General features: G+C 44.1%; 1 protein-coding gene across 1 annotated transcript in view; it reads right to left on the minus strand.

Moving 5' to 3' along the window:
* Positions 1-6,671: 6,671 nt before the first annotated feature.
* LOC140186649 (branched-chain-amino-acid aminotransferase, cytosolic-like) overlaps positions 6,672-20,149 on the minus strand; it is a 114,527-nt gene continuing 101,049 nt past the window's right edge. Inside the window, exon 11 of the mRNA XM_072241047.1 lies at positions 6,672-9,237. Within this exon, the coding sequence (XP_072097148.1) occupies positions 9,196-9,237 (42 nt within the window). The 3' untranslated portion in view covers positions 6,672-9,195. The remainder of the gene's footprint in view (positions 9,238-20,149) is intronic.

Here is a 20,149-nt window from a genome sequence, read left to right on the forward strand (position 1 = left end):
GCACTGCCTTTAAGAGCACTATACACGGAGACATAATTTCAGCGGCTCGTGGAGTGAAATGGTGATAGAAATTCACCATGCTTAAGAACTCTTGCAGTGCTGTGGTAGTGCAGGACAATGGGAAGTCCATAATTGCAGCAGCTTTTGACGGGGTTGTCTCACATCTTGCGGAGATGTGGTGGCAAAGAAAGTCGATAGTAGACAATCTGAATTGACATTTAGGGGGGTTAATAATCAGCCCAAGTTGCCTTAAGCACTTGAAAAGTATGCAGAGGTGTGATATGTGCTCGGCTTTGGAGGCAAGTACGTTGTCCAGGTAAACAAAAAGAAAATCTAGGTAGGTTCCAGTGACGTCATCGTTCAGAATGGCAGCTTAAATCAACAGCTCCTCCAGATATCTTGCCCCGCTAAGGCATCAAATCTAAGACCTTTCGAACATATCTGAATTGATAAGGGGGCAAGAATGGGGAGAAAGAATGGAGATAAAAAAAGCATCACTGCGGAGCCTATGGAAGAGAGAGGTGCAGTGCGCGGCTCTCCTACATGTGCACGTGGCAGCGTGGCTGACGTGGGGCCTCGTGCAGGCGGCTCTCTTACTCCTGCGCGTGGCGGCGAGGCTGACGCGGGGCCTCATACAGGCGAAGCGGCAAATATGATGAAGATTCTGGAAGAGATAAGGGAAGTCCAAAAAGATATAAAGCAGCAACTCAATGATATAGTCAGAGCTCGCCAACGTCAATCAGAAAATAGCGGTGGCAGAGACTCGAATTGAGAAGGTGGAAGACCGCGTGCAAAACATGGAACAGACACTAAGTAAGAAGATAAAAATATTAAATCAACAGGAAAGTAAATTGCTTGACCAGGAGGGAAGATCACAATGGAAAGATATCAGGATTTATAATGTTCCTGAAGGAGCGGAGGGATTGTCGATGATAGACCGTGTAGACAAGCTGCTGCGGGAAGCGCTGGAGATTCTCCCGAATATGGAGATGGAAATAGAAAGAGCACATCGTTCTCTCGCCCAGTGGCCTGCTAGAGACAGGCAAAGTAAACCGTGATCCATTGTACTTAAATTTCTCCGATTTAAAAGCAAGGCAGAGATTCTACGAAGGGCCTGGGGTAAGAAGAGGGTTTTTTGGAACGAGAAGTTAATATACTTCGATCATGATTACCCCCCGGCAGTCCTACAGAAATGGAAGGAATATTCCGTAGCAAAACGAATATTAAAGGAAGAAAAGATTAAATTTCAAACCCCGTACCCTGCTAAACTGAGGGTATTTTACCAACATAAACACGAGGAATTCTGCAGATGCTGGAAATTCAAGCAACACACATCAAAGTTGCTGGTGAACACAGCAGGTCAGGCAGCAACTTTAGGAAGAGGTACAGTCGATGCTTCGGGCCGAGACCCTTCGTAGGACTAACTGAAGGAAGGTATTTTACCAAGAAGGGGTACGACTGTACCAGACAGTGGAAGAGGCGACTACAGACATGAACAACCGGGTCTGTCCATTAGCGTGGTCAAACCAAGGGAAAGTCTGGCTGAGCAGTTGTTCCGAACTGCTTGGGAAGTAGAGAACCGAGAAAGCGGGGGACGGGAACAGGACGAGAGAAGGATATTAGGAAGAGACTGTGAGTTCTCCGAAGACAACCCTCACCTCCTCCAGAAGAGCCATAAGGTTTGGCTAACTTTAAAAGTGCTGATAAACTAAACGGAAGCAAAAATAGACGGTGATATACCTATCTCGAGAAATACGTGTTATAATGTGGTTTTTATATTACTCAATTTTTAAAAAATTCATTTATTTATTCCTTTTTCCCCACCTAAATGAGAATATATACATGGGAGGAATACAGAGGGAAATCATTTCTGTGTAATGGACATAGTTTTTTTTACTTACTTTTATAGGTACTGCAGCGGGGGCCCTCAACTCACAAGTAGGAGGGGCTATACCCCACGGCTAGACTTTTCTTCTAGCCCAACCCAGGGTCATCTAGAGACCCCAGCCTTGGAACCACACCTTCCTTACCTTTCTTTTTATTATTCACTTTTCTTTGGTTCTTATTTGTTCAGGGAGTAGATCGATTAAGTTATACAGTATTCTACAAATTTCAATGATATACTAACTTAGAGAGTAAGACCATATATTTTGGGTATATACCTCAAGAATGGTTGGAAAGAGATAAATATAAATATTTAATGAATGCACTGCTGGTGACTGGTAAAAAGACCCTGACCAGGAAATAGTTATCTCAGGAGAGCCCAACTTTAAATGTATAGATGGAAATTACAATGGACATTTACAAAATGGAGAAGATAACATCTGTTAATCATAAGTTGGAACAATTTTATTCATACTGGAAAAAATGCTTTAACTACATAACGTCTTATAGGTCTGATTTTATTCTCATAATCAATGAATATGTTGTTTAAAAAAATCACTCCCTACTCTGTACATAGTTTTCTTCTTTCAATTGTTCTTTCTTTCTTCTTCTTTCTATAAGAGTATACTTCTGATAAATATTTTGTGGAGATTAGTGACAAATATGATTATATGAAATATATGTACAGTATCTGAAATACATCTTATGGAAATGCTTGTTTGATGATGAAATTCAATAAAAAAAATAAATTACAAAAAAAACCAAAAAGAAAATCTAAGTCTTTTAACACAGAGTCCATTAGTCATTTAAAAGTCTTTGCTGCATTTTTCAGCCCAAATGGCGTGCACAGAAACTCAAATGGGCCAAATGGGGTTATAGCAGAATTTTGGGAATGTCCTCAGTGTTCACAGGAATCTGATGGGAGCCCCTAACTTTAAAAAAGATTACCTTTGCTGCCAAGTGTGATGTAAACTCTTAAATATGCCAGACCACATAACAATTGGGAAATTGTTCTTGTTACGCCAGCGGTAATCACCGTATGGCTGGCAACTGCCATGGGGTTTAGAGACCATGTGGAGGGGTGAAGCCCAAAGGCTATTTGACCTGCATACAATACCAAGCATTTCCACATTAGCAAACTCAGCCTTTGTGCTGGCCAGCTTTTCGGAGTCCTGTTGAAGCGGACCGGTGAGGACCGGTGAGACATTTGCAGAAATGTGGTGCAAGTGAATTGAATGTGGTGGTGCAGAGTCGTCGTGGGAAACTTTCTGGGGGTGGGGGGTACAGTGTAATGACCCAAAGTCCTTTGTGCCCACAAGCCTGCAGTTCTTAAGATCTACTAATAGTCCTTTGGCATACAGGAAATCTGCGCTGACCGTTGGTCTAGCAATTTTAGCCATGACAAAGCCCCACATGTAGCGTCATCCACTGAAGCAGAGAGTCACTGGACTAGACCCATAAGTCTGGACCCTGCTGCCGTTGGCAGCCACCAGCAAGGGTCCATCGCTCCCTGCCTTATAATCAACGGGCAATGCTGGTAGCACACTGCCACACAGGAGCCATCGCCATAATGAACAATAGATGACTCTGGCAGCTGGAACCCACTATGTTCACAGACCTCTAATGTGCTGATGTGCTGGCACTGTCAAACCTGCATGGCAGTCAGCACACTTTGATGTTCTTACCGAACAGTGTGTGGAAAAAACATAGACCCACCATGGTCTGATTCGGAGCTTGCTGACAGGGCTTATTGAGAAAGGGAAAGGAGGATGAATGATACACCTCTGCCTGGCTGAGTGTAGACCATCAGCCATTTTAGCAAGCTCCCTATTGTCCTTCACAGGTGTATTAGCAAGGGCTGTCTGAACTCGATCAGGTATCTGTTGCATAAAGATTTCTTTAAAATTAAAACAAAGGTGGTGATTGCCCAGGAGAGGTAGCATGCAGGCCATTAGTTCTAACCCAGGCCCGGCCTGGAGAGCAGCTGTTGGGCATGCTCGGACTCAGACATTCCAAAAGTTTGAAATAGGTGAGTTTTCAGTGACATATTTATCATGTGCAGGCAGATCTTCCAGTTGACTCACACTCTGGCTGAAGTGGACATAGTAAAATTTGGTATTGTCTGCAGAGATTTCTCCCAGCGTAAACTGGGCTTCCGCCTGTGCAAATCACACAGTAGCATTATGCTCCCAAAACTCCGGCAGTTTCAAAGCCACTGTCATGAAGTGACTCTAGAATCATCCAAGAGTGTCTGGGTTTCCAATGTGGGATTTTGTGAATATAACGTGCGAGAGTCGTTTTATATGCTTTACTTCCATCACAAACAAAACCAAAAGCAGTTGCCTTCCACTGATGTCATTACATCTGACACCAGTTCTTAAAGTGAATACAACTCAATGATGGTATTCATGAATTATGTAGAACTGTTTCTATTATGAACAATATGTGTCATCTGTCACCCATTAATTAAATATTGGAAGGTCTGTAAACAGTGGGTGTGGAAAAGATACTTCCAGTCGTGTGGGATCTAGAACTGGGATACAGTTTCAGAATAGAAGGATATCCTTTAGAATAGATATTAAGAGTATTTAGCTAGAGGGTGGTGAATCTGTGGAATTCATTGCCACAGATGAATGTGGAGGCCAAGCAGAAGTTGATAGGTTCTGATTAGTCAGGGTGTCAAGGCAAGGGTGCAATGCTGAGCCTTTTTAAGGCATTGGTCAAGCTGCACTTGGAGTACTGTGAGCAGTTTTGGGCCCTGTAGTTAAGAAAGGATGTTAAGCGAGGGTCCAGAGCAGGTTCATGAGGATGAGTGGATTAACATGTGTCACACATAAAAGTTGCTGGTGAACGCAGCAGGCCAGGCAACATCTCTAGGAAGAGGTACAGTTGACGTTTCGGGCCAAGACCCTTCATCAGGACTAACTGAAAGAAGAACTGGTAAGAGATTTGAAAGTGGGAGGGGAAGAGGGAGATCCGAAATGATAGGAGAAGACAGGAGGGGGAGGGATGGAGCCAAGATGGACAGTTGATTGGCAAAAGGGATATGAGAGGATCATGGGACAGGAGGCCTAGGGAGAAAGAAAGGGGGAAGGGGGGGGAAAACCCAGAGGATGGGCAAGGGGTATAGTGAGAGGGACAGAGGGACAAACACATCGCCCCCATTTCAGGCACATCTGCTCTCACTTCATCCTCCCACTACCCCACTAGGAATAGGGTTATCCTTGCTTGTCCTCACCTACCACCCCACCAGCCTCCGGGTCCAAAATATTATTCTCCGTAACTTCCGCCACCTCCAACGGGATCCCACCACTAAGCCTCTTTCCCTCCCCCCCCCTGCTTTCCGCTGGGATCGCTCCCTACGCGACTCCCTTGTCCATTCGTCCCCCCCATCCCTCCCTACCGATCTCCCTCCTGGCACTTATCCTTGTAAGTGGAACAAGTGCTACACATGCCCTTACACTTCCTCCCTTACCACCATTCAGGGCCCCAGACAGTCCTTCCAGGTGAGGCAACACTTCACCTTTGAGTCGGCTGGGGTGATATACTGCGTCCAGTGCTCCCGATGTGGCCTTCTATATATTGGTGAGACCCGATGCAGACCGGGAGATTGTTTCGCTGAACATCTACGCTCTGTCCGCTAGAGAAAGCAGGATCTCCCAGTGGCCACATATTTTAATTCCACGTCCCATTCCCATTCTGATATGTCTATCCACGGCCTCCTCTACTGTAAAGATGAAGCCACACTCAGGTTGGAGGAACACCACCTTATATTCCGTCTGGGTAGCCTCCAACCTGATGGCATGAACATCGACTTCTCCAACTTCCACTAATGCCCCACCTCCCCCTTGTACCCCATCTGTTATTTATTCATATACACACATTCTTTTTCTTTTTCTCTCTCTCCTTTTTCTCCCTCTGTCCCCCTCACTATACTCCTTGCCCATCCTCTGGGTTTTTCCCCCCTCCCCTCTTTCTTTCTCCCTAGGCCTCCCGTCCCATGATCCTCTCATATCCCTTTTGCCAATCACCTGTCCAGCTCTTGGCTCCATCCCTCCCCCTCCTGTCTTCTCCTATCATTTTGGATCTCCCTCTTCCCCTCCCCCTTTCAAATCTCTTACTAGCTCTTCTTTCAGTTGGTCCTGACAAAGGGTCTCGGCCTGAAACTTCGACTGTACCTCTTCCTAGAGATGCTGCCTGGCCTGCTGCGTTCACCAGCAACTTTGATGTGTGTTGCTTGAATTTCCAGCATCTGCAGATTTCCTTGTGTTTGCCGGATTAACATGTGTGTGGTGTTTTTGATGGCTGTGTGCCTGTACTCCCTGAAATTCAGAGGAATGAAGGGGGTATCTCATTGAAACCTGTTGAATATTGAAAGGCTTAGATAGAATGCATGTACAGAAGATGTTTCCATTTGTGGAGGAATCTAGGAGCAGAGGGCACAGCCTGAGAAAAAATGGAAGTCTCTTTCAAACAGAGGGACTTCAGCCAGAGGGTGATGAATCTGTGGAATTCATTGTCCTCTTCCCTCTCAGTCCCCATAAAAGTTTTTGATCTTTTGCCAACACAGGTGCTGCTTGACCCATTGAGTGTTTCCAGTGTTCTGGGCTTCTTTTGTTTGTTAATGGAAAAAGAGTGACCTATTTGTATATCTGACAACACACTTGTACCCTCACAGGTGATGAAAGTATCATGTATCTTTTATTATGGGAATCAGAACAGACTTTTAATGAAATGCATTTTTAAACTAAAATGCTTGCTTTGAACATTGAAGACAGTGAAACAGATTCCACAACAAGTATTTTTTTTATTGTGTTATTCTACGGCCAGGAATATAAACAACAGTAAAATTTGCATAGAATCACTGCACATAGTTAGCACTACACAAAGTAATCTGTTACGTGGGCATGGTGCAGAATCCTCAAGACCTCAGCACAACTACCAGGTCCTCTTCCTTGTAAACACAGGTCTCAAACAGAAAATAGAGGCTGAACTTATCCAGTGCTTTTGCTGTATAAATACAGGTCCCCAAACACTTCAAAGCCAATGAGGTCCCTCAATGTGGTCACTGGAGTAATGTAGGGAATTACAGTTTGCCCATAAGTTGACAACGCAAGCACTATTGAGGCAGATGCCCGCACAATTTGAGATATCATTCAGATGCTATATATTGGCTAGGAAAGCAGGCAGGTTTCTTGGTGTTGTATTGAAAATTCTTTTACTCCCATTTGATGGGACAAATGCAAAACAGTCTTTCTGTGGAGACAGGAACACAACCGATGAAAGTCCACCACCAAAAAAGAATTGTCAACGGGATAACTAATTTCTTCTCCACAGATGCTGCCCGACCTGCTGAGTGTTTCCAGCATTTTCTGATTTAATAGATTCATAGAATCATACAGCGGCCAACTGGTCCACTGATCAAGAGCCCCATCTAAGTTAATCCCATTTGCCATGTTTGGCCCATCCCTCTCTAAAATTTAGAGTCAAAACCTTTTCTACTTTCACATGTTCAATATCTGCAATTCTATATTGTTTTTTGCTTTTTGTTCCCTCAGTTTAATATCTCATTCAAAAATCATCCCTCATATACGATTCTGGGCTGTGACCACATTAATGAAGCTCTGATATTGGCCTTGTTTTGGTAGTTTCTGTCAAAATATTGGTATTTGTACCGAATACTGTTCAAAGGTATTAGGCACCTTAACTATATACATGTGCATAGTACTGTAAATATCTATGTATATTATGTACTGAGGACTACTGTGACATGTGTAAGGGAATAGCAGTTTACTGGTTCTACAATAGTGTGGTATGACAGTACTTCCACACAACACCCTGTCCAGAGTGTACACCAGAATCATTCCCTCCAGTCAAGCCAAAGTTAGAAAGGATATCAATTAATTTACGTTGGAACGGTACAAAAGGATGGTAAATTTGCAATCCCGAAGCCATGAATTAAAATTCTATTAAATCATTTGGTGAAACTGAATTCGATTAGAAGCTGCAGGATTGGCTGCTGTATAACCCTAAATGTGTAAAAAGGAACAGGTCCTGGAGCTTGTACCAACATGACACTTTCCCCCTGCAATTTGAGTCCATTAACCTCCCTTGGTTCCAAATTCCTTAAAACATAATTGATTGATATCTATGTAATTGAATCTAGGCTATATGTTATCCCGATCAACGCCATGCATTAACACTTAAACCCACATGTTCAGGAACTTGCTGCTGGTGAGGAATGGTAAATGTGCTGCTACTTGATCTCCAAAGCTCATTCGACTGAAGTCAGTGGAATTGACTGCAGAGGCAGAATCTAAGGCATGTTTTTTTATTTAACATGTTCAGCATACCAAGCCAGGAATATCTTCCCAAACTATCATCTTTGCAAGGATCAAAAGAATTGAGAATAAATACACCACAAGAACAAATGCAGAGCATATCATTTACAGTGTGTCTTATATTTTAAAAACCATGGTTTACTTTGCATCGATTTAATGGCATCAGAAAATTACCAAAGGTTGTGTATAAATTATTAAATGTTCACATGATGTCAACTGCGTCTCAGTTTGGTGTGTAATCTGTAGAAATCTATTATTTGGCATTTCAACTCTTACAATTTTACTTTTGGAACACAATATATGAGTCACTGCTACTAATGCAACATGGCTGAGAGCAGGGATTCCCATCCTGAGATCGATGGCCCCCTGGTTGATGGTAGGGGTCCATGGCATAAAAAAGGTAGGGAATCCTTGACTTAGAGGAATGCAGGAGTTTACAAGCCTAAACAATACCATGTTGACCTCAAGTCTTGACCTTTATTGTTTGATGGGGATATTATCTCCCATTTCACTAACTCCATTTATTAAAGGCTGGCACACTATTTCTTCTTGTACAGTAGAGTTGACTGATAGACAAAAAGGGCAACTTAGTTACCAGGTATGAGCTACACCTCGTGTGCCAAAGATGATGACACAGTTGTGACTTGGAGGCACACCATACAGAGCCACTGAACTAGAGAAGTGAGAATGGGAACATGCTGAGGCTCATCAGCAAAACAAAATCAGAACCAGTGAGAAGGCAGTTCTTGCCAGTGCCTCCGCCTGATATAAAACTGCTCTACTGAACACAAGTGAAAATCGGGTATACTTTGCAAACTGATTTGTGCTTCACTCTATTGAATGCTAAAGGTCAGCAATCCTTCACCGTGACATTAATACCGCTGAAGAGGAGTCGGAGCTATTGTGAAACTTGGCACTTGTCCAGTTACTCAAACCTTCAGTCGGACTGCTTGTAAAAATGCTCCAAGCCTCACGCCACCACGCAGGTCCAGTCACTCTCTTCACGTCCATGCTGTCAAAGATATTTGCATCCTATTAGCATGATGGCATATATTAAGCAGTGCACAAATATCAGGCTCATGTCTCACCAATGTGGGAAAAACGATACTACTGTCAACACATTACCCTTTTATTGTGTTGCAAGCATATGTTTTCTTGTCATGTGCTGTACTAAAAGCTTAAATTCCACTGATCGAGAGATCAAATATTGTTCTCTGAAGTTTACATTACCTTATGTGTCTCAGCATGGCTGATCGTCTACAGTACACCCAAGGGGCAGAGGAGGGGACTTAAGCAGAAGTGTGGATAATGTGGAGGTTGTTTGGGGGGCCCTTACATGGGGTTCTGGATAAGTTTGTCCCACTGAGTCAGGGAAAGGATGGTAGAGTGAAGGAACTGTGGTTGGCATGAGATGTCAATGGAAAGAAGGAAGCATACTTAAAGTTGAGGAAGGAACCATCACACAGGGCTCCTGAGAGTTATAAGGTAGCCCGGAAGGAGCTTAATAAGGGACTCAGGAGAGCAGGGAGACTGACTCACACTGCTGGCAATGACCTTTCCATGAATATAACAACCTGCAGGCAAGCAAATCTCAGCTTCTAGGTTTCAGCTTTTGTATAGAACAGTACAGCACAGGAATAGGCCCTTTGTCACACAATATCTGTGCCAAACATGATGCCAAATTAAACTAAATTTCTTCTGTCTGTACATGATCCATATCCCTCCATTCCCTGCATATTTATCTGTCCCACAGATTCTTAAACACCACCATTATAGAGTTATAGAGCACTACAGCACAGAAGCAGGCCCTTTGACCCATCTAGTTAACTTGTCTAGTCTCATCAAGCTGCACCTGGACCACTGCATTTCATACCCCTTCCATCTACATATGTATCAAAACTTCTCTTGAAGTCTGTGTGGGGCGCCACTCCTCGCACACAGGAGTAAAGAAGTTCCCCTTAAATATTTCACCTTGCATCCTTAACCTTTCACTTCTAGTTCTAGTCTCACCCAACTTCAGTGGAAAAGGCCTGCTTGCATTTACCCTATCCGTACCCCTCGTAATTTTGTATGCCTGTATCACATCTCCCTTCATTCTCCTATGCTCCAGAGAGTAAAGTCCTAAACTATTCAACTTTTCCCTACAACTCTCAGTAACATCCTTCTACTGAATCTGTTTCCATCATTACCATTGGCAGCACATTCCTGGCACTCATCACATTTGGCACAAAAAAAACTTGCCCCAAACATCTCCTTTAGCCTTGCACCTCTCACCTTAAATGCACGCCCCCTAGTACTCGACATTCCTACCCTGGGATAAAATCCTGATCGTCTGAATATCTATACCTTTCATCATTTTATAAACCTGTCTCAGGTCTCCTCTGCTCCAGAGAAAATAAACTAAATTAGTTCAATTTATAGCTCACACCCTCTAATCCCGGCAGCACCTTGGTAAACTATTTCTACGCCCTCTCCAAAGCCCCCACACCCTTCCTTAATGGTGGCAACCAGAACTTCATGCACTAGGAGATTTCTTGAGGCCCCACCCACAGGAACCCAAAGGACCTTAAACTGTTCAAAGCTACTGAAAGCCTTTAAAATAACGTGGAGCATTAGAGACATTTAAAAATTCAAAATAATTCAGAATATAAAAATAGACTTAATTAGGAGAACGAAGATGTCCTAGAAAGTAACCAAAATTGGCATGAAAATTTTTAAAAAATTGAACCACCTAACCTTTTGACTTGGGATTAATAACCGCATCCAGGTTAACATCGTGAGGCTCATGCTAAACCCATTACCCCCTCTGCTCAGTATGATGTCAACTCCATGGCAGTTCAACAACTCAGCAGAAGGTGCCACTGAGGCTGTGTGCAAACTACCAACTGTTCACCTTACGCTTTCTCTTGACTTCCTCGCGCAACAGCACAGAGCCAGCAGAAAAGAAAGTGCAACCCTGCTCGTTACAACCTTCCGCTTGAATACTGAGTTTAACAAGTTCCCGCGTTGACAGCACGTTTCCCTCTGTAATGCTAGTTCTCCTTCTCCCAATTATCAGAGCACTTCGCCGGTCTTTGATTTTACTTGTCTCCTTCACCTTATTCCATCATTCATTTATCTCTTCATCTCTCCCCCCCTCGCCCTGAGGGCAGCCATAGTGACACTGCTGGTAGAGCCGCTGCCTCACAGCAACAGAGATGCCAGTTCAATTCTGACCTCCGGCACTGTCTGTGTGGAGTTTACAAGCTTTCCCTGTGACCATGTGGGATTCCTCTGAGCGCTCTGGATCCCTCCCTCATCCCAATTATGTGCGGCTTGCAGAATTAATTGGCTACAGTAAATACTCACTGGTTTTAGGTGAATGGTGGCAACTAGAGGGTGCTGATAGGAGTGTGGGGGAGAACAAAAAATAAGATTGATGTAGGATTAGTGCAAGTGGGTGGCTGATGGCCCATGCAGACGAGGTGAGCCAAAGGGCCTGTTTTGGTACTGGCATTCTCTGATTGACCGAGAACCTGATGAAATCCCATTCATGAGCTCAGCTGCAGAAACATGCAGGAATCTCAACATAATTCAGAAAGTTTCAGCCTGATAGATTGAAACCATTTTCACCAGCTTTTACTCACAAAATGCTGGAGGAACTCAGCAACCCAGGCACTCCCTCTGCACCAATCCTAAACTGACCATGAAACCCGCAGATAAGGGTGGTGCTGCAGTAGTCTGGCGTACTGACCACGACCGTGCCAAGACCCAGTGCCAACTCTCAGACACCTCCTCTTACTTACCCCTCGAACAGCACCCCACACAGGAACACCAGGCCATTGTCTCCTACACCACCAACAACCTTACTGACTCTGGGGATCTCCTATCCACTGCCACCGACCTCATAGTTCCAGCAATCTACACCTTCCACTTCTACCTCCTTCCCAAGATCCATAAACACACTTGTCCCGGTTGACCCATTGTTTCAGCTTGTTCCTGCCCCACTGAACTCTTATCTGCATACCTCGACTGTTTTATCGCCCCAGTTCAGTCCCTTCCTACCTACATCCATGACACTTCACACACTCTTTATCTCTTCAATGATTTCAGGTTCCCTGGCCCCCATCGTCTTATTTTCACTGTGGATGTCCAGACCCTATACACCTCCATCCTCCAACAGGAAGGTCTCAAAGCTCTCCGTTTATTTCTGGACACCAGGCCTAACCAGTTTCCCTCCGCCATCACTCTCCTCTGCCTAGCGGAACATGTCCTCACTCTAAGTAATTTTTATTTTGGCCCGTCCCACTTCCTTCAAACAAAAGGGATAGCCGTGGGCACTCACATGGGTCCCCCAGCTATGCCTGCCTGTCTGTTGGCTACGTAGAACAGTCTATGTTCCAAGCTTACACTGGTGACCGTCCCGCACTTTTCCCACACTACATCGATGACTGCATTGGTGCTGCTTCCTGCAACCATGTGGAATTTGTCGATTTTATCCACTTTGCCTCCAACTTCCACCCTGCCTTCAAATTTATCGTGCATTTCTGAAACCTCTCTCCCCTTTCTCGATCTCACTGTCTCTATCTCTGGAGACAGCTTGTCCACTGATGTCTATTATAAACCCACGGACTCTCACAGCTACCTGGACTATACTTCTGTTACTTGTAAAAATGCTATCCCTTTCTCTCAATTCCTCCAACTCTGCCGCATCTGCTCGCAGGATGAGGCTTTTCATTATAGAACGAAGCAGATCTCCGTTTTCAAAGAAAGGGGCTTCCCTTCCTCCACCATCAGCACTGCCCTCAACCACATCTCTTCCATTTCACATACATCTACTCTTACCCCATCCTCCCGCCACCCTACCAGGGATAGGGTTCCTCTTGTCCTCACCTACCACCCCACCAACCTCCGAGTCCAGCACATAATTCTCCAAAACTTCTGCCATCTCCAACAGGATCCCACCACCAAGCACATCTTTCCCTCCCCGCACTTTTTGCTTTCCGCCGGGACCACTCCCAACCCAGCTCCCTTGTCCATTCATCCCTCCCCACTGATCTCCCTCCTGGCACTTATCCTTACAAGCGGAACAAGTGCTACACCTGCCCCTACGCCTCCTCCCTCACTAACATTCAGGGCCCCAAACAGTCCTTCCAGGTGAGGCGACACTTCACTTGTGAGGCTGTTGGTGTCATATACAGTGTCTGTTGCTCCCGGTGTGGCCTCTTGTATATCAGTGAGACCCGATGTAGGTTGATGGACTGCTTTGCCGAGCACCTACGCTCCATCTGCTAGAACAAGCAGGATCTCCCAGTGGCCACCCATTTTAATTCCACTTCCCATTCCCTTTCTGATATGCCCATCCGTGGCCTCCTCCACTGCCAGGATAAAGCGACACTTAGGTTAGAGTGTATATTACACTTGGGTAGCCTCCATGTAAGATCAGTGTAAATGGGGTCTCAATGATCAGTGGGCTGAAGGGCCTGTTTTGCTGCTGTATCCCTCTTGGTGTGGCTAGGCATAGCTCAAATACAATCAATAAATTTGCTGATGATACAACCATTGTTGGTAGAATCTCAGATGGAGACAAGAGGGCGTACAGGAGTGAGATATGCCAACTAGTGGAGCGGTGTCACAGCAACGACCTGGCACTCAATGTCAGTAACACAAAAGAGCTGATTGTGGACTCCAGGAAGGGTAACATGAAAGAACACATACCAATCCTCATAGGGGGATCAGAAGTGGAGAGAGTGAGCAGTTTCAAGTTCCTGGGTGTCTGAGGAGATCTCTGAGGATCTAACCTGGTCCCAACACATCAGTGCAGCTATAAAGAAGGCAAGACAGCGACTGTACTTTATTAGGAGTTTGAAGAAATTTGGCATGTCAACAAATACACTCAAAAAAACTTCTGTAGATGTACAGTGGAGAGCATTCTGACAGGCTGCATCACTGTCTGGTTTTGGGGGGGTGCGGGGAGAGGCTACTGCACAGGACCAAAAGAAGCTGCAGAGGATTGTAAATTTAGTTGGCTCCATCTTGGGTACTAGCCTACAAAGTACCCAGGACATCTTCAGGGAGCGGTGTCTCAGAAAGGCAGCGTCCGTTATTAAAGACCTTCAGCACCCAGGGCATGCCTTTTTCTCACTGTTACCATCAGGTAGGAGGTACAGAAGCCTGAAGGCACACACTCTGTGATTCAGGAACAGCTTCCTCCTCTCTGCCATCCGATTCCTAAATAATAAATATTAAAAAGTGAGGTAGTGTCCAAAGATTGAATCTTTGGACACTACCTCACTTTTTAATATTTATTATTTTTGTTTTTGCATGATTTTTAATCTATTCAATATACACATACTGTAATTGATTGATTTATTTATTACTATTATTTTATTTTGTTTTTTTTCTTCTATATCATGTATTGTATTAAACTGCTGATGCTAAATTAACAAATTTCACGACAGATGCTGATGATAATAAACCTGATTCTGATAATGGTGGCCATTTGTATTTGTTCTCTTTGCCCTAGCACTTTCTCTGCCCATTACAACCAGTCCTAAAGCTTTACAATTTCTTCATTCTGCTAAACTCTAAACATTCAACATCTTAAATCTATAAATATCTGTCCGACTGAGCTGAAAGATTAAGCCTGTTTTTATCTCTTTACAGTTGCTGCCTGGCCTGGGGTCATTTCGCGCATTTTGTATTTTTATTCACAGGAAAGCAAACAGAATGGGAATAGGCCATTCAGCCCCTTTATACACCCAGGTGGGGAATTAAAATTCAAGTCACTAAATAAATCCAGGAGTGAGGTAAACAGAACCAGGTTTAAAATGGATTGTTGTAAATCTGCCATTTATTCCTGATCTGGTGTATCTGGTGACCAATCAATGTAGTTGAGTCATAGAAAGACAGAGAGTCATACACCATAGTCAGCCTAACTCAGCCATGCTGTCTGGCATGCTCATTTATGCTAATTCTATTTTACTGCATTGGGTTAATATACCTCTATATCTTTCCTATCCTTATACTGTACCTATCTAAATACTTTTTTAAATGCTGATTGCACTTGCTTCTGCCATCTCTTTTGGGTTTGGCAGCTTGTTCCATATACCCATCACCTTCCATGTCAAAAACTATAAATATTTCAACTCTCACCTTAAACCTATGCCTTCTAGCTTTGGGCTCCCCTACCCTTGGAAAAAGACTCTTTAACTATCTACCCTATCTATACTCCTCATAATGTTCTAAAGCTCTGTAAGGCCACCCTTCACCCTTCACCCTCCCGTGCTGAAAACAATCCCTGCCTATCCACTGCCTTGTTGTAACCAAAGGCTTCCATTCCAGGCAACATTGTTGTGAATCTCTTCAGCACTTGCTCTAGCACAACCGCATCCTTGTAATAGCGTGGTGAGCAGTAGTGCACACAACATTCCTGATGTGGTCTAACTAATGTCTTGTAAAGCTACAACATGATTCCCTAACTCTTACTCTCAGAATCCCTGTCGGTAAAGGAAAAAGGAACCTAAACACCATCTTCACCACCTAGTTTCAGGGAACAATGAACCAAGGTCGCTCTGTACATTGACACTTCTTGGAACAATCTGCCAGAGGAAGTGGTTGAGGCAGGTGTAATTAGAAAGTTTATCAGATGTCTAGACAGGTACCTGGATAGGAAAGGTATGGAGGGATGCAGACAAACGGGACTGGCTTGGATAGACATCTTGGCTGACATGGATAGGTTGTGCTGAAGGGTCTGCTAGTGTACTATATAACTAAGACTCTGTATATCATTCCAGCTTGGCATCAGCGTATCCCTCTGCAATTGGACCTTGGACTTTCTGAATAACAGACCCCAATCAGTTAAGTTAGACAACCTCTCCTCCTCCACTCTCACCCTGAACACCGGCGTGCCTTAAGGCTGTGTGCTGAGTCCTTTTCTGTACTCCCTTTTCACCTATGACTGCATTCCTGTACACGGTTCTAACTTCATAATCAAGTTCACAGATGACACCATGGTGGTTGGCCTGATCAGAGGGGATGACGAGACGGCCTACAGGGACGAGGTCCAGCACCTGGCCGCGTGGTGTGCTGACAACAACCTGGCCCTTAACACCCAGAAGACCAAGGAGATCATTGTGGACTTCAGGCATGCTAGGAGTCACACTCACGTCCCCATCTACATCAACGGAACTGTAGTAGAGCGTGTATCAAGCTTCAAATTCCTTGGATTTTCCAAGGATCCCACCTGGTCCCTGAACTCCTCCATCCTGATCAAAAAGGCACAACAGTGCCTTTATTTCCTACGAAGCAACAAGAAAGCTCACTTCTGTCCCAGGATACTGATGGACTTTTACCACTGTACCATTGAGAGCATACTCACCAACTGCATCTCAGTGTGGTATGGCAATTGTCCCGTATCGGACCGCAAAGCACTCCAGCATGTGGTGAAAACTGCCCAGCAGTTGGCACCCAATTGTCCACCATTGAGAACATCTACCATAAGCACTGCCTGGGCAGGGTGAAAAGCATTATCAAGGATGCATCTCACGCTAACCCTGGACTTTTTACTCTCCTCCCATCCGGTAGGCGCTACAGGAGCCTCCACTCCCACACCAGCAGGCACAGGAAGAGCTTCTTCCCTGAGGCTGTGACCCTGCTGAACCTCACATCACAGCACTAAGCAGTATTGCACCCATATTGTTCTGTCTCAGTACTTTTATATTTGTGTGCTGCAGCACTTACTTTTTATTCGCAGTTATTTTGTAAGCATCATTATTCTCTGCATTTCTGGTTAGATGCTAACTGCATTTCATTGGCTTTGTATCTGTACTTGGCATAATGACAATAAAGTTGAATCTAATCTAATCTAATCATTCAATTGCTTAGCTATCTGCTTTCCAGATGTTATCACTGACTCTGCTTCCACCACTCGCTCCGGGCATGTTCTCGATATTCGTCAATTTGCTGGATGAGAAAAAGACCCTCTCAGACCTCTTACTCAAAATCTAATTCCTCTAGTTTAATCTCTGATATAGGGAAAGATTCCTATTATCTATCCTATTTACACTCCTCATAATTGTATAGTCTTCTCCACGAGAAAGAACCGCTTTTCCTCTCTCTGCTCATAACTGAAACACTCCATCTCAAGCAACCTCCTGGTGAATCATCTCTGCAGCCTCTCCAATGCTATCACACCCTTCCTATAATGGGTGGCCAGAACCATCCACTCCAGTTCAGTGCTTTATAAACTTGGAGCATAACTTCCCTGCCATTCTATTCAATACCAAGACCACTGAAGGCTCGTATCCCACATGCCTGTATAACCATGTTATCTACATGATAACATAATAATCAATACCATTATTAGCCAGACTATTGACCGCTTTCATTCTCCTGCCTTTGTGAAATCACCAGAGAGCTCAGAGTGTTAGAGCATACAAAGCAGCTCATTGCTCTGTTGGTGGTCGAGGTAAAGACTGACAGCCAGTGTCACAGATTTCTGCTCTGCTTTCTCTGGGTCCTCACTGTCCAAATGTTTGAACCTTTCTCCTGTATCACAGGCACCAAAATGACTTAGAATCCAGGCACCCTCAATCAAGAGTTGAGTGTTTTCCTTGCACATACTCTCAGGTATTCAATGTAGACCTAAAGCAACACACACAAAACGCAGGAGGAACTCAGCAGGTCAGGCAGCATCTATGGAGGGGAATAAACAGTTGATAGTTCTGGTCAAGACCCCAGATGAAGGGTTGAATGTTTATTCCCCTCTATAGACGCTGCCTGACCTGCTAGTTCCTCCACCATTTTGTGTTTGCTTTAGATTTCCAGCATCTGCAGAACCTTGAGTGTTAATGTATAGCTTATCTTCTATCACCTTTAAAGTAGGATTTAAATAATTCTCTTTTTGTGAGTGTAAAAATCCAAAAAATACACCTTCTGTCGCCCAGCAAAACCCAAAACAATAGGCACAATAACTTGACAACTACTGTATCATCTGGGCGTTGTATGTTCCAACAATTGTGGGTGGAGGGGGCAGGGAAGTGAGACTACATGGTTTATTTACGTATGGAGCTAATGGACAAAACAGCATTCCTCTCTCTAATTGTATTCCCTCATGTCCTTTATAATTGTGTGACTTATAATTCTCCTCAAACCTCCAATCAAATTGTATGCTGTTACATTCCTCCAATTTAAAATGTACATCCTCCATGAATCTGATATCCCCCTAATCATTGTTTGCAGGATTTTCAAGGTTGGTTTCATCTACTGACACTTAAATTATGCCCTATGCTAGACACACAATATATCCCAGAAAGTGGTTCCACAGAGAATGGTACTGGCCAGCTGAATCTCCATGGGTAGACAATGCCTCTGCGGGCTACTGGAGCAATTATCCTCACTGGGTATATTCATGTTCACCAACTACGTCTTCTCATGTGCCAGTTATTGTGAACAAAGTCATAGAGTCAAAGTGTCACAGAGTCATAGAGTAATATTGTCATAGTGCCATAATGTCATCGAGACATAGATTCATAGAGAAATAGAGAGACGCAGAGATACAGAGAGACATAGAGAGACACAGAGACAGAGAGACACAGACAGAGAGACACAGAGACACAGAGGGACAAATACAGAGAGACACAGACAGAGAGACAGAGAAACACAGAGACACAGAGAGACAGAGACAGAAAAACACAGAGAAAGAGAGACATAAAGACAGAGAGACAGTCATAGAGACACAGAGACATAGACACAGAGAGACGGAGTAATACAGAGGCACAGAGAGATACAGAGACAGTCTATTACTATTTATTATTTATTATTTATGGTGCAACTGTAACGAAAACAAATTTCCCCCGGGATCAATAAAGTATGACTATGACTATGAATAGAGGCATAGAGGCATAGAGACATAGAGACATAGAAACAGAGACACAGAGACAGACATAGAGACAGAAAAATATAGAGACAGAGTCAGAGACACAGAGTCATAGAGACAGAGACAGAGAGTCACAGAGTCATACAGACAGAGATACAGAGTCATAGAGACAGAGACATAGAGACAAAGGGTCATGGAGTCATACAGTTCGGAATCAAGCCTTTGCACTCAGCTGGTCCATGCCAATCAAGATGCCCCATCCAGTACAGTCCCATTTGCTGACATTTTCCCGATAACCTTCTAAAAAGTAATAGCAGGTGGAATACAGTGTAGCGAAGTGTGTGGTCATGCACTTTGGTAGAAGGAATAGCGTAGACTATTTTCTAAATGGGGAGCAAACTCAGAAATCAGAGGTGCGGGGACTTGGGAGTCCTAGTGAAATATTCCTTAAACGTTAACACACATGGAATATGGGGAGCAGTTTAAGGTCTTTCCTAATCATGAGACAATTAACCTATCCAGTACGTCTTTGGATTGTGGGAGGAAACCGGAGCACCCAGCCAAAGCCCCGGGAGGACATATGGATTCCTTACGGAGTACAGCGGGATTGAACTCTGAACTTCCGACGCCCCGAGCTATAATAGCATTGCACGAACCGCTGCGCTACAATGGTGGCTAACAAAGGACGTGCTGTCAAGGGCCCACTGAAGGTTCACAAGAATGATCCTGGGAATTAAAGGGTTAACATTTGGGGAGTGTTTCATGGCTCTGAGCCTGTACTTACTGGGTAAAGAAGAATAAGATGTGATTTCATTGAAAACTATTGAATATTGAAAGGCCTAGATAGAGTTGACATGGAGAGGATGTTTCCTATAGCGCGGGACGTCTCCGACCAGAAGGCAAGGCCTCAGAATACAGCTCTTTAGTACAGAGATGAGCCAGAACTTTTTTTAGCTAAAGTGTGATGAATCTGTGGATTACTTTGACACAATCGGCTGTGGAGGCCAAGTCAATGGATATACTTCAAGTGGAAGTTGATAGGTTCTTGATCAGCAAGGTGTCAAAA

The sequence above is a fragment of the Mobula birostris genome, chromosome 23 (genome assembly GCF_030028105.1).
Source record: "Mobula birostris isolate sMobBir1 chromosome 23, sMobBir1.hap1, whole genome shotgun sequence".
NCBI classification, from domain to species: Eukaryota; Metazoa; Chordata; class Chondrichthyes; order Myliobatiformes; family Myliobatidae; genus Mobula; species Mobula birostris.